Source organism: Babylonia areolata, chromosome 11 (assembly GCF_041734735.1).
Source record: "Babylonia areolata isolate BAREFJ2019XMU chromosome 11, ASM4173473v1, whole genome shotgun sequence".
Taxonomy (NCBI): Eukaryota; Metazoa; Mollusca; class Gastropoda; order Neogastropoda; family Buccinidae; genus Babylonia; species Babylonia areolata.
The window spans coordinates 13,101,838-13,116,836 of record NC_134886.1 but is presented as its reverse complement, the minus strand read 5'-3'; the positions used below and the strand labels follow the sequence as shown (position 1 = coordinate 13,116,836).

The following is a 14,999-nucleotide window of genomic DNA, read 5'->3' as shown; positions in this document are numbered from 1 at the left end:
CTTTATGTCACAACATATTTCTCTGTGTGAAATTTGGGCTGCTTTCCCTGGAGAGTTCATCACCACAGTGCCAGTGCCACCTTTTTTTTCTTTTTATTTGTCAGCAAGTCTATTTGTTTTACTGTCATAATGGATTTTTTCTACAGAATTTTGCTGGGGACCACTCTTCTTTTGCTGTGAGTTCTTTAATATGGTCTAAATGCCTGCTGCCTTGGTTTACTGTTCTGAATCACTATCAACTAGACCACCACTCCAGTCTACTGGAGGGGCAGTAAAAAATCTTGGTCTGTATATGGGACACTTGCTTTCTGGTTGGGCTTGTAACCACTAGGCCAAGGGTGTACTGAATGGCAAGATGTCTTTGAGAGGATGATAGCAAGGATGTTGTGATGCTGTATGTGTGTTCAGGTCTGAACCAAACCCTGGAGTTGTCAGAGCTGACCCGCCAACAGCTGGAGGAGGAGATCCAGTCCCTGAACCGTGAGAAACAGGACATTGCCGCCCAGCACTCCATGGTGAGTGGACACACACCCACACTCTTCTCCATGTCTCTTCACCCTGGTCACTTCACATGGATTGTCTTTTTATGGTTTGTTTCAGTTTTCAGTTTCAAGGTGTCAAGGTGTGCAGACTGATTCATGTATGTTACTCTTCATCTGCTTTGAACAAAAAAAAAAAAAAAGGAGCAGATGACTTACTTTGCACAAACCCAAGGACTTGAGAGCCTGTTATAGAGTTGTGTAAAATGTGCATATAAAACGAAATAAGACAAACAGAATATATCTTTATAACAGATAGTAAAGAACTTCTGTTTTGCACAGGTATCTTTCTGTGCACGGAGCTCGTGGTGCATAACAAGGCATCTTTTAACTCACTCCATGCCAAGAGTTTTTGCCTTTGCCAATCCCTGAAAACCCAGGGTTTGTATAGGATGGGGAAAAAATTGTAAAAAAAAAACAAATAAACACCCAGACAATTGATATTTAGTATATGTATGCAAGGAATGTTGTTCCATATGTGTGCAAAAAATCCAAGTATTTACTCACCATCTTGATGTTGATTGCGGTATCCATATTTTGTGTATTTTTTAGCATTTTTGCACCCATCAGAAAGGTACACCAACATGTTCCACATCACATTCTAACACTATTTGAGGAACTGAAGACCTAGTGCATGCAATGAAGTATGAACAGGTGGTGAAGAAAGTTGAAATTCACACATACAAAAAAAAAATATTGTCTCTACATAATGAAAATCAAAGAACAAAGAAAAAAACTCAACCGGCTGGGTGTTGACTGGCCAGTCAGCTGACAAACCTGGTTTGCCAGTGAAGGGATGTGCAAGAGGGAAAAAGGAAAAATTGTCAGTCCAATCACTGGTGAAAACACTTGCAAAATCATCCGTTTCCTCAGTGGTTTCGTCGTCTGTGTCTGTCTCATCTGCTGGCACATGTTCCTCACTTTCCTCTCCATTGTAAACACTCTCTTCAGCGGCCGAATCTATTTCTAGTTCATCGGGATCTGGTTCAAATTCACTGTCCGAAGAATCAACATTATCTCCTTCGACATCAGAGCCTTCAGTTTGGATCATTTCCAAAGCATCTTCGACGCTGAGTAACATTTCACCTCTCCGACCGTGTCGAACACTTCGCTGTGACGCCATCTTGTCAAACAACTTACAAAGCTGACAGGGGGCACGCTTTGTTATCAACTGCGGTTGAGCTTATCGCGACACACACACAGTGTGTGTGAATGAAAAGCTGACCAGAGGTGACGTAAGATATCACATCTGCTTTTGATTTTCGCATCCGACGCGTCACTCCGACCGCACGACTTTTTAAAATGCAAGTCCGCATATGCGGACATTGGCATCCAACGCTTTCTCCGACGATGTCCGCATATGCGGACAATGGCAGTGAGTGAGTTAAAGAAATGCACAACAAGCTGTAAGAAGGAGGGAAAAACGAACCTAGATAGTTCAATTTCAGTTTCAGAGAAGTGTCAAAGCATTTGGACAGATCCATACATGCTACACCACATCTGCTGGAAAAAAAAAAAAAAAAAAAGAAGCAGCAGCATATGCCTGACCTTTGCATAAATTCGTGTCTATCAGGCCAGGAGAATAAAAAATGTGTCGATCAGGTTTTGAGAATAAACAAAAGAGGAAATGATTCTTTTTATACACACACACACTGGCACACACACACATGACTGCATGTGACGCGTGCACACACGCATGCACGCACGCACACATGCACATATGCACGCGCACACACACATAGGCACTTGTGCGCACACATACACATGCACGTGCGCGCGCACACACACATACACGCCACGCACACACACACATACACGCCACGCACACAAACCTTCATCTGATGGACATGGAGTCATCTATAGATGGAGACCTCTGTTGTTAGTACATAGACTAAAGCGGTCTATGCATAGACCCTTTCTCTTAGAGACCTTCTGTCTGTAGCTAATGTCTTACTGTCTGTGTATACAATGTGCTGGAAATCTTTGTTTTATTCTGTCCCGTCATCTGCACCATTTCAGTGGCATCACTCCCACACTGCTCATTCAGAGTACCTATAGTATACACTGCCACATCCAGGTTCATCTGTTGCAGTCCCAGTGTTGGGAGTCCAGAGGGTACTGTTGTTGGGTTGCCAGGAGGTCACACACCAGGAGAGACTCTGCACTCCTGCTGAGTCACTTAGGTGGTGTTCAGTAGTGCCTTTTCTGATTCAACATACTTAGGAAACCACCTGCTAAGCCCTCCTACTGACAAGTGATAGCTTAGTCATGGAGCCAGACTGAAGGAGCATCCCCCCTAGAATGGAGACTGCCACCATGTCCCCCTGACAAGAGTCCCCCATGAATCTGCTGACAGTGAAGACCTTAACAGGACTCACCCCAAGCACAGAAGTGGAGGAGGATCAAAGCTGATGTCACCATGAGAGCAGGGCATGAAAGGATACAGAATTTGGGACTTTAAAAGAAAAATGATGATGGAGGAGGAGGACGACAACGATGTTGCTGTGGAAGTCCATTTTAGGTTTGGGACTATGTGACAAGCTGAACTCTGTGTTTCCAAAACAAGACGAACTCCTGATAAGAGGTGTCCAGTGATTCAGACCATAGGTCTGGAACTGTCGTTTGGAAATGACAGTGCAGGTAAAAGCAAAGCTTTTGAAAAGTTATGAGTATTAATCAGTAAATAAAGGCAAGGGTGAACAGAGAAGTGAGTGGAGATCAGGCTATGGACATAAAGAGTCACAGAAGGTGGGAGAAGTCTAGAATGGGAAGGAAGGTATGATGAGGGGTGGGTGGAAAAAAGGTTAGGGGTTGAAGCAGAGAAGAAAGGAAAGGTAAGTGAGAGCAGTTAGTGAGCAGCAAGGAGAGGGGGAGGCTGGTAATGCCACTGGTCTGTCTCTCTGGCCCAGAGTATCTTTCTGAACTCCTCCATATCAATACTCCGTCTCGCGAGCTCCATTCTTCCTCTGATACTTGAAGTAAGACCTACGGACACAGATCATTTCCTTATTTCAGTTCTTGTAAAGTGTAGAATGGTGTGTTTTTATATTTTTATTTGTATATTTCCCATTTCAGTTCTTCTAAAGTGTAGAATGGTGCATTTTTGGTCAGGATTAATTGACAATGCAACTGATAAATTATCATGTAAAGCATATTCTGCTTTATGCAGATTATTTTCATATAAAGATTTCCCATCAAAGTGGCTAACTTCATCAAGAATATTTTTATGACTGTTTGGTTTTCACATACATTCCATAGTAAGGATTTCTTTTGTCAAAATATCACGCAAAGTCTAAAAGATATGTACATTCAGTTATGGAGAAAATTGCTCAAAGACAGTACTAAATGTCTGTTGTATAGGAGCATCAAACCCAACTTTTGTCAAGAAAAATGTATCTCACAACTTCCAGATACTTACATATATCCTCTGATAAAGTTTTGTTGCAGTAACCATAAACTGCAGATCGAAATAGGAAGAAGAGAAGGCAAAAACAGAGAAAACAGAATTTGCAAAGAATGAAATGTAGGTACTGATGGGGATGAATTTCATTTTGTTTTAGAATGTCCCCAGAATACTGTAATTCAAAGTAAATTGATACCACATAAATATAAATCACATATGCCGATGTTCAGTTTATGCAATTTTTCAGTGCTGGAAAGAAAACATAACTTAATCTAAGTACATTCATAAAACTTGGAAAGGTTGTGTAACTTTTGTTACATCTAAAACATACTTGTCAGTATGTTTCAGTTTGATTTGTTTTGTTGCAAATTATCGTTAGCGCGTGTGTGTGTGCTTGTGTGGGTGTGTGTTTTTGAGTGTTTTGGAGCCATTGTTGGACTGAAGTTGTGATTCAATGAGTATATATTGTTATTGTATCCTCCACACCCCAAAAGGGGCAAAAGGATTAAATTTCTTTGAATCTTTTTAATCGCCGAAGACGTGGAACAAACTCCCTGATAACCTCCACCATTCTGACTCATTCGCCTTTTTCAAATCTGGTCTACAAACTCACCTCTGCCCTCAGCAACAAGTTCAGTTGTGTGTATGAATGTATATTTGTGTGTGTTTGTATGTTTGATCACACTCGTGCTTGTGTGTGTATGTATGTTTGTTCATGTGTGTGTTTGTGTGTACCTGTATGTGTGGAGGACAGCTACTATTTACATATGTATGTTAAATGTATGTATGCATTTGTGTGTGTGTGTGTGTGTAAGTTTTGTTAGTCACATTTTGGTGCGTGTACACAACATTGATGTTGTGTGTTATTTAAACAGAAGTGTTTTGTAAAGCACCTAGAGCAGATTTCTGGATAGTATGCTATGTAAGTATCTGTTATCATTATTACTGTTGTTGCTCCAAAGTGCCTTGAGCATTGGAAGGCGCTATATAAATTTCTATTGTTATTATGATATTACTATGTACATACACACATTTGTGTACATGCAGACACACACACATAATCACATAGAAACAAATTTTGGCATTTCTTGCTTTGTTAGCGGTTTGTAATTATTTATTCAGTTAGGGGGTGTGGGGGGTAGGGAGGGCAGTTAAGTTGTTTTTGTTCAGGTTCCTTTGCTGCTCCTTTATTGTTTCCATGATCATATTGGTAATGATGATTGTTTTTCATGACATCAGGTGTTGCGGCAGAAACAAGCTCTGACAGATGAACTGCTGACAGCCCGACGTGATCTGGAGAAAGCCCAGCAGGCCTATGACCGCATCTTCAAGGAGAAGGAAAATCTGAACCTTGAGAAGGGAGAACTGGTGGTCCAGGTAAGGCTTGCCTGTCATATTGGTGTTTGAGTTTATTACATGTCGTGCCTTGTGTATGCATCCTTGATCCATGCAGACACGAAGACATACAGGCAGATACAGATACAGACGCGCGCACACACGCACACACATGCAGATTGACATTCATGTATGCACTTGTGCATGCATACTATTATGCATATCAGCATGTATGTTTTTAAACAAACACACATATGAACTTGTTCGCCAAGATTCACTGTGATTTAGCTTTCTTCATGGTGTTTGAATATCTCTTTTTGAACCTTTAAGTAATGTTTGTCTTTGGTCACTCTAAGACTGTGCAAAGTTGCTTTGAATGTAAGAGGCAGGGAAAGGTGAGAAACAGATTAATCCTTTCTAAGAAGAAATAAGAGGTTAATACTTTTCGTATTAAAGTTATCAAATAACTTTCACTGATAGAGAGTTGCACCATGAAAATTGGGCTGTTGAGCGCATCATTATATAAGCCGCATCCCCTAAATTGAATTTTTTTTTAAAAAAAAGGGGGGGAGGGGGTGGTATTAATACACACGTAAGCTGCAGTGGTTTATAAGCTGCAAATGTTATACACACAAAAAAAGTGCAAAAATGTCTCAAAATTAGCCACAGAAAGTCAGAAACTCGACAGACACAGAAACTTGTCTGATGTGCGCAAAATTTAATGGGCAGCAGCTTGGTTTCCCCTTTCAGTGGCCAGTTCAGTCACTTTCAGTTTGAAAGCTGCATCGTAAACATTGTGTCGTGTTTTCGACATGAAGGAAGTTGTCTGAGCAAGGGTGATCCACCTGAATATTTCGTGTGTGTGAAGGCCATGTGTAAGTTTGGAGGGAAATAATGTGAACATTAACCAGCACACATTTACAGAGTTTTTAATTCATGAAGAGGCATAACCAGTTTTTAAACCCAATATAAATTTAAAGATAAAGACTGATGGAAATACTTTATTTGATCTGAATGTGTCATCGGGAGAACTGGCAACTTTGAAAAAATCCACAAACAAGCTGCGGGGTCATAGTTGAGGGAATCAGCTGTAGCTAATAGTCCAAATTTGATGGTAGATTTTTGCCCCATACTTGTAACAAAGAGACGTTACCATCAGCATATAATAAAATGTTTTTGCCATTTGCAGTCCAGGCTTAATTGATTTTTTTTCCCAATTGGCAGTCCAGGCTGTGATGATATTTTTTGTTTTCACCATTTACAATGCAGGCTATAAGTGATGTTTAGTTTATACAACGGTTGGTAGGTGACTGCGACAGAGCGTGAGAACCGTCAGCAGAGTGAGCAACTGGCAGCCCTGCAGAGCGACAAGGACCAGCTGGAGGGTGCACTGTATGAGGCTCAGCAGGCTGTCGTCCAGCTGGAGGTCCGCAAGGCTCAGTTGGAGGGGGAGAACCAGGAGCTCATCGTCCGCAAGGAAAACCTCCAAGGTGAGAAGTGGTGTGGCATTTCCTGTTCAGTTTGTGTGGTGTGTCCTTACACTTTGTGTCTGTCCACTTTGTGTCCATCCATGATGTCTGGTGCTTCCATCCATTTGTTTCATCATGGTATTTCAGTCCACTTTGTTTTCGTCTTTCCACTTTGTGTGGTGTTTCTGTCTACTGTTTGAGGAGTTTCAGACCACTTTGTGTGTTTGTGTGCATCTACTTTGTTTGCTTGTGCTCATCCACTTTGTGTTCATCCATTATATGTGTTGTTCCAATCCACTTTCTGTCCACTGTGTCTGGTGGTTCTGGCCACTGTGTCTGCTGTTTCAGCCCACTGTGTCTGATGTTTCTGTCCACTGTGTGATGTTTCTGACCACTGTCTGATGTTTCTGTCCACTGTGTGATGTTTCTGTCCACTGTGTCTGGTGTTTCTGTCCACTCCACTGTGTCTGGTGTTTCTGTCCACTGTCTGGTGTTTCTGTCCACTGTCTGGTGTTTCTGTCCACTGTGTGATGTTTCTGACCACTGTCTGATGTTTCTGACCACTGTGTCTGGTGTTTCTGTCCACTGTGTCTGGTGTTTCTGTCCACTCCACTGTGTCTGGTGTTTCTGTCCACTGTCTGATGTTTCTGTCCACTGTGTGATGTTTCTGACCAGTCTGGTGTTTCTGTCCACTCCACTGTGTCTGGTGTTTCTGTCCACTCCACTGTCTGGTGTTTCTGTCCACTGTGTCTGGTGTTTCTGTCCACTCCACTGTGTCTGGTGTTTCTGTCCACTCCACTGTGTCTGGTGTTTCTGACCACTCCACTGTGTCTGGTGTTTCTGTCCACTCCACTCCACTGTCTGGTGTTTCTGTCCACTCCACTGTGTCTGGTGTTTCTGTCCACTCCACTGTGTCTGGTGTTTCTGTCCACTCCACTGTGTCTGGTGTTTCTGACCACTCCACTGTGTCTGGTGTTTCTGTCCACTGTGTCTGGTGTTTCTGTCCACTCCACTGTGTCTGGTGTTTCTGACCACTCCACTGTGTCTGGTGTTTCTGTCCACTCCACTGTGTCTGGTGTTTCTGACCACTCCACTGTGTCTGGTGTTTCTGTCCACTCCACTCCACTGTCTGGTGTTTCTGTCCACTCCACTGTGTCTGGTGTTTCTGTCCACTCCACTGTGTCTGGTGTTTCTGTCCACTCCACTGTGTCTGGTGTTTCTGACCACTCCACTGTGTCTGGTGTTTCTGTCCACTCCACTCCACTGTCTGGTGTTTCTGTCCACTCCACTGTGTCTGGTGTTTCTGTCCACTCCACTGTGTCTGGTGTTTCTGTCCACTCCACTGTGTCTGGTGTTTCTGACCACTCCACTGTGTCTGGTGTTTCTGTCCACTCCACTCCACTGTCTGGTGTTTCTGTCCACTGTGTCGGTGTTTCCATCCACTGTGTCTGGTGTTTCTGACCACTGTGTCTGTTGTTTCCATCCACTGTGTCTGGTGTTTCTGTCCACTGTGTCTGTTGTTTCCATCCACTGTGTCTGTTGTTTCCATCCACTGTGTCTGGTGTTTCTGTCCACTCCACTGTGTCTGTTGTTTCCATCCACTGTGTCTGGTGTTTCTGTCCACTGTGTCTGTTGTTTCCATTCACTGTGTCTGGTGTTTCTGACCACTGTGTCTGGTGTTTCCATCCACTGTCTGGGTGTTTCTGTCCACTGTGTGATGTTTCTGACCACTGTCTGATGTTTCTGACCACTGTGTCTGGTGTTTCTGTCCACTGTGTCTGGTGTTTCTGTCCACTGTGTCGGTGTTTCTGACCCACTGTCTGGTGTTTCTGACCACTGTGTCTGGTGTTTCTGACCACTGGTGTTTCTGACCACTCTGTCCGGTGTTTCTGTCCACTGTGTCTGGTGTTTCCATCCACTGTGTCTGGTATTTCTGACCACTGGTGTTTCTGACCACTCTGTCCGGTGTTTCTGTCCACTCTGTATGGTGTTTCTGACCACTCTGTGTGATGCTTCCGTCCACTTTCTCTCCACTTTATGTGGTGTTTCCATCCACTATGTATGATGTTTCCATCCACTTTGTTTGTCTGTGTCTGACAATTTCTGCCCTGTTTCAAGTAGTGTTCCTTTGTGCTAAGCTTTCTAAGTCTATAGTGGGCTGTACAGGTTGGTGATAAAGTCCGGTTGGGATGGACTATGTTAATTGTGGGCCATGTGTGACATGAAGTAGGTACTCCAAACTGACGTCGAAAGCCGGAAAATTGGCAACCGTGACCGAATTATGAAGTTTTTTTTTATTTGCCAGTATTTTATATAGTATAAACCAGAATAAAATGAAAACAACTGTGGAATAAAAATTTGACTTCTGTTGTTTGATATATGTGTTAATTTTCATCTGTTTGACAAATTACTTTGATCGTCTGAGAGCCTCGATCGCATAACATCATGCCGTCTCCTTCATGTCGTCTGCATCACACCAGCTTGATATATTGCTCTGTTGATTTTCATGAGTTGTCAGTTCCCAAAATATTCAATGAGATTAAAGATGACAAAATTAGCCTCATTTTGACACGTATTTGGCTGTGGTGCTATTTTTACAATGCGTACAGATCAAGTGAAATGTTTGAAGATGATTTCAAACCTCATTGGTTCAACGTATAAAGCGTGCAATGAGTCAGTTTATAGATCAGTCCTCAAGCAACAAAATTGTTACAATTGTAAGCTCCAGTTTTAATCTCAGGCGAAGAGGAAACCGTTAGAGTTGAGTCGGTGGCGCCACAACTTCAACTGGTGCTGGAGCAAAATGGCTGACGCCGACACCACACAACACAGTTTGACAGGTGAAAGTGTTGACGTTTTTGGCAACTTCAGACTCATCATCAGTGCCATTGATTCCGCTTTTGGTAAGTATATTTGTTCATGGTCTTTTTTTTTTCTTGTCTTTTTTTTTTTTTTGCTGTAAAACTGATAATAGTTTGAAAATTGTTCAAAGACAACACCGATGTGTTGAACAATAAACAAAACGGAAGTGTTGCCATGGGCAGCTTTAGGTTAGGGTGGGAAAAAAAAGCCTATTGAATTTTAATGAGTGTAGACAGATCGTTTCGATGTCTAGATGGCACTTCAGAAATGACCAAAAGAAAAGTATGTGAAGTTTCATACATGTATATTTAATATTTCAGACTAAATTTCAGCGTTTTTATAGTCACATGACCTGTGAATTATCTACTTTCATTCTTTCAGTCAGCACTTAATTGCTTAGCTCTCACACTCAGCATGTTCAATTGCTGTTATTCATAAGTAAATAAATAGATAATCAGTAGATAGAATAACAAATAAAGAAATGAATGAATGAATAAATAAACCCATTAAAGTAGCCTAGTTGGTACTTAATTTTGTGTTTTTGTATACAATAAAAAAAATATAAATGAATAGCAGTATAAAATAAGGGTCATAAGCATGCGTGTGCACACATGCACACGCGCACGCATGCACACACTCTTAAGTTGAAAAAGAGAAAAAGAATATGTGAACTGATAAAAAAAAAAATCCTTTGAAGTCGCTTAATTCCTTTGGCTCTCAATTTTGTATTTTAGTAAATGATAGAATGTTCAAATGAATAACAGTATGAAATAATGGTTATATGTATACTCTCTCTCTCTCTCTCAAGACTTCAGAAGTATTTCTTTTTTGTTCTGGTAATACCTGCAAGGAAAAGGTAAGGAGAAAAAACCTAGCTGCTTCCTCCTCCACCAAAAAAAAAAAGAGCATCACATGGAGATTTTAGGAGTATGGGTGTGAATTGTCCTAAGGTCACGGCAGTTGTCATCAGAATGTGCAGCAACCTTTTGTTGAAAGAAACACTGCTTTCCACACAATTTACAAAGAAAATATATTTAGTTTTGAGTTAATGGTTTTTTTTGACTCACTTGTGTAAACAAAGTGAGTCTATGTTTTAACCCGGTGTTCAGTTGTCTGTGTGTCTGTGCGTCCGTGGTAAACTTTAACATTGACATTTTCTCTGCAAATACTTTGTCAGTTGACACCAAATTTGGCATAAAAATAGGAAAAATTCAGTTTTTTCCAGTCATCTTGTTTAAAACAATATTGCACCTCTGGGATGGGCACAAAAAAATTTTAAAAAAGAAGCCTAATTATATGCAAACTGCATTTACTGTTATATTTATATTTTTTGTATTATCTAAACTTGGCACTTTGACCTCTTATTCTGACACAACAACAAGAGGAGTCATTAGTATCATTTTTTGTTCAAACAGCAACTTCTTTTGCTAAGCATGAAATTTTTATTTATTTTGCAAACGTTTTGGTGCAGATAGTAAAAAAGGGAAATTACTCTGTAATTAATGCTAGGGGACTTAATTTATCACAAGTGAGTCTTGAAGGCCTTGCCTCTCTTGTTTTGTTTGTCTTTTCAGCTTTTTTTTTTGACAGTTTTTAGTTCCACTTGATATTTGCCAGAGTGTTTGGTTAAATTTACATCCAGAGTAATAATAATTCAGTATATTTAGCAATAAGGTGGACCATTTTCATTGCATGTTGATATAATTTTAAATTCCTTAATGGTTAACATTTCTTATTTACATGGAAAAAAACAGAAAACATGCTCTCTCTCTATCGCACATGCCAACATTAGTGCAGATTTCTTTGTCCAAATGCATGCATGCTAATATCAGTGCAAATTTCTTTGTCCAGCTGGCAACTTGGCTTGATACCCTCTTCCCTGATGTGAACTATTACTCCAGTTGACTGAGGAGTGCAGTGGACAGATTGATGAAGAAGGCTGGAGATCTGCAGAATTGTGAGCTTCTCTTCACTCTTCAAGCTCTGATTCAGATGAGCTACAAGACCCACAACCCAAACGAAGGAGACAACAAAACACTGCTGATGCAAATGAAGACCAAGAGCAGAGCAGTGAAGCTTTACTGCCCAAGGACAGTGGATTACAGTCTTTTTTTATAAGACATTTGTATTGGCCAGGTCATTGATGTGTTAGATACCCACTTAGTATGTGTACAGTATCTGTCACAATCTAGTGCCAGAAAAGACTATTTCAAGTTCCAAGCTGTTGACGATGTTGCAGACACTGAAACTTTTTTTTGCCTTCCAGTGGGATTTTGAAGTTGTACCTGTTGGCAGATACTGGGTGATGCCTGCAGTTTAGGATATTCAAGAGTGGTATGATGCAGTTAAACGCCAATGATGCAATCAAACACTGAGCATAAACTTCTATGGATTTTTAATCAAAGCCTTTGATCTGCAGCAGCCTTAGAATGGAATCAAATCATTGACTGTACTGTTGTAGCCATGATCCTGCACTCAGAAGGTATCTGCCCTAAAAAAAACCTGTGACTGTCCTCAAGAAGATAGAGCTGATGCCCTTCTCCAAACTGTCCCTGTAGTGTGAAGGACCAGACCCCTGACCATGTCCTGCAGACCAGGGACTCAGAGGTACTCTGGGGCCAGCAATAACCCTCCTGCACAGCAAGCTCAACACCAAACAGGAATTTGAGGCTACAACATTTTTTTGTTTTGTTTTTGCAAGTTGACGTGATGTGATGTGCAAAGGTAGAAGACACTGAAAACTAAAAAGTTACTATTTATGTCAGGATTAACATTTCATATTGTTAATCATTTACACAAAAAAAGGTTTACTTAATCTACAGTATTTTGCAAAAGCTTTCAAAACCTCCTTTGCTGTTATGATTGTTTGGTGTTGAAGCATAACTTAAAAATATGCTAAAAATTGTTCAACATTTTATTTTCAGAGAAGTGCACATAGATTGCTAAATCAAACAATAGAGCACCTTTTTCTGATTCCAGTGACACCAAAACAACTGCTGCAGCCGACAAATTATCTGAAACAACGTTTACAATTGTAACATGTGTGAAAGTAAGAAATTGAAGACTTTTCTGATTTCAACCAAAAGAGCCAGCCATTATATGTTCATTTCTGAATCTGAAAAAAATCAGGCTTATTACTTATGATACAGGTATCGGTGTAAAATCAAACTTAGTAATCTTCATACTACAAATCAAGCGTACTGATACTTCAAAATCCTTATTTCATTTTCATTTGGTGCAAAAAAATAAAATGTTTATAAATTCATATCTCTGGAACCATTAATTTTAAGAAATATTGATGAAATCTATACCGATGGATTCAGGATAAAAAGATCTATACAAAGATGTAAACAGTCAATGTGCATCAGAAATTTTTAAATAGTTTGGAGTACCTGCATGAAGTGATGAGGGTAACAAATTTCCTGGCATAACCAGAATCAGACCAAAATGTAGGGTTTATGAATGTGATGTTCTATTGATTGAGCTATTCGGTGACTGTGCGCTTGTAATACTTATTCCTGCATCAATTTAAAAAAGATTTAACATGTCAAGGCTAGAAGTCTCACATCAAGCAAAGGCAGTCAGCAAACATTAAAGTGTTCCAAAGCTGGAGTGGAGTCTTACTCATTATGAAAAATAATCATTCTAAACAATCTTTTGAAAAAAATTCTTTTTTGATCGTGTGTGTAACAGCGGAGATCACTCGCCTAGAGAAGGAGAAGGCAGCTGACCTGGAGCGGTTTGAGCACCACAAGGACCAGCTGAACACCCGCCTCATGCAGCTGGAGAGGGACTCCCAGCTGGCTCTGGCCCAGGAGAAGCAGGCCCATGAGGAGGACTGTGAGAGGCTCACACAGGAGAGGGTATACTGCTGTGCACAGCTTTTTTCCCCACAGAATAACATTGATTGACAGTAAACTCTGTCTGTCATACACATTTTCTTTCAGAACATGTTTATTGATAGAATATACAGTTTTTCTGTTGTACATGTTTTCTGTCGGAATATGTTTACTGACAGTATATACTGTTTCTGCAGTGTTTCTGTTAGAATATGTTTATTGATAGTATATGATATCAAGGAACCTTGGAGTCATTCTTGACTCAAACCTCAGTATGCACGCTCAGGTAGTCAATCTGATAATGCATAATCAGTTGTGAACTTTGATGGATTAACTCTGTTCATCAACACTTTTCTGTTGAAACTACAAAATTCTTATTTCTGTTTCTGTGCTCTCAGAGTCCCACGTACTGATCATATTTCTCCTCACCTCCATACTCTGCACTAGCTCCCTGTAGAGCTGAGATTTGATACGAAGTTGCATATTGGTTTTTCTGCTTTCCACTCCACTGGACCAGCCTATCTTTCTGACCTCAGTGCTTACACTCTGTCAAGAACTGTCCACTCTTCCTCTGACTATCACCTCCTGAAAATTCCTTCTGTGAGTACAAGAACCTACGGTGAATGCTCTTTCTTCTTTGCTGCTCTTCATAACTGGAACAACTTTACACATCCTGTCTGTTCATCTTGCTCTTCACTAAAAACTCATCTTTTCAGAACCAGTCTGTAAGCACTCTTAGTTTCCTACTTTTCCAACACCGCCCCATGCCTCCCAATTCACTTTGCATGTTTGAGGAAAATGAGAGATAGGGGAGAAGGGGAGGGAGCTGGGGGGAGAGAGTGGTCATATATAATTTGTAACATTTTCTTTCATTTAAAGCATCCTGAGCTCATAGAGAGAAAGGGTGCTAAACAAATATACATTATTAGTAGTAGTTAGTAGTAGGGGTAGGGGTATACTTTTTTCTGTGGTATATGTTGTCTGTTCAATTAAGTTATAAATTGGGATCTTTCTCACTACATTGTGTCAAACTGGTGCAAGCTAAAGCTGGTGTGATGGCTCTGTGTGGTAAAATTTTGTGGCTGGTGCAGTATTAAGATGTCTGGAGCTGGTATGCTGATTTTGCCACATTTACTGTCAGAATAAACACGTTACGTTCCACTGTTTCATGATGCCAGTTATTCTATGTCTGCTATTTTATGTCTGTCAAGTAGTAAGAAGCTGATCAAGACAAGTGTCACACTCAACATGATGATGAATGCCATACTGTACCTTGTATAGTCAGTGTTGTAGACATTGAGAACAGGTAATGTCAGCTAACCTTTAACCTGTTCTGCAGTCAGTTGATTGACCTGGTGGTGGGGCTTGCAGAAGTGACATTGATTTGAAGTATTTTATTTTTAAACATGTCACAAGTGCAATAATAAATTTGACAGGACATAATTAGATTGGATACTACAGCATATGAAAGTTGAGTTTGCACATTCCATCATAATTTTCACACACACACACACACACACACACATTATTACAAAACACAATGTCTTCTAAA

General features: G+C 40.5%; 1 protein-coding gene across 8 annotated transcripts in view; it reads left to right on the top strand.

The window, feature by feature from the left end:
• Positions 1-14,999, top strand: part of LOC143287546 (uncharacterized) — a 178,517-nt gene that overhangs the window by 109,606 nt on the left and 53,912 nt on the right. For all 8 annotated transcript variants that reach the window (XM_076595609.1, XM_076595608.1, XM_076595607.1 and 5 more), the window contains 4 exons: positions 409-515; positions 5,182-5,319; positions 6,584-6,767; positions 13,302-13,471. In XM_076595609.1, coding sequence (XP_076451724.1) covers positions 409-515; positions 5,182-5,319; positions 6,584-6,767; positions 13,302-13,471 — 599 coding nt within the window. The remainder of the gene's footprint in view (positions 1-408; positions 516-5,181; positions 5,320-6,583; positions 6,768-13,301; positions 13,472-14,999) is intronic.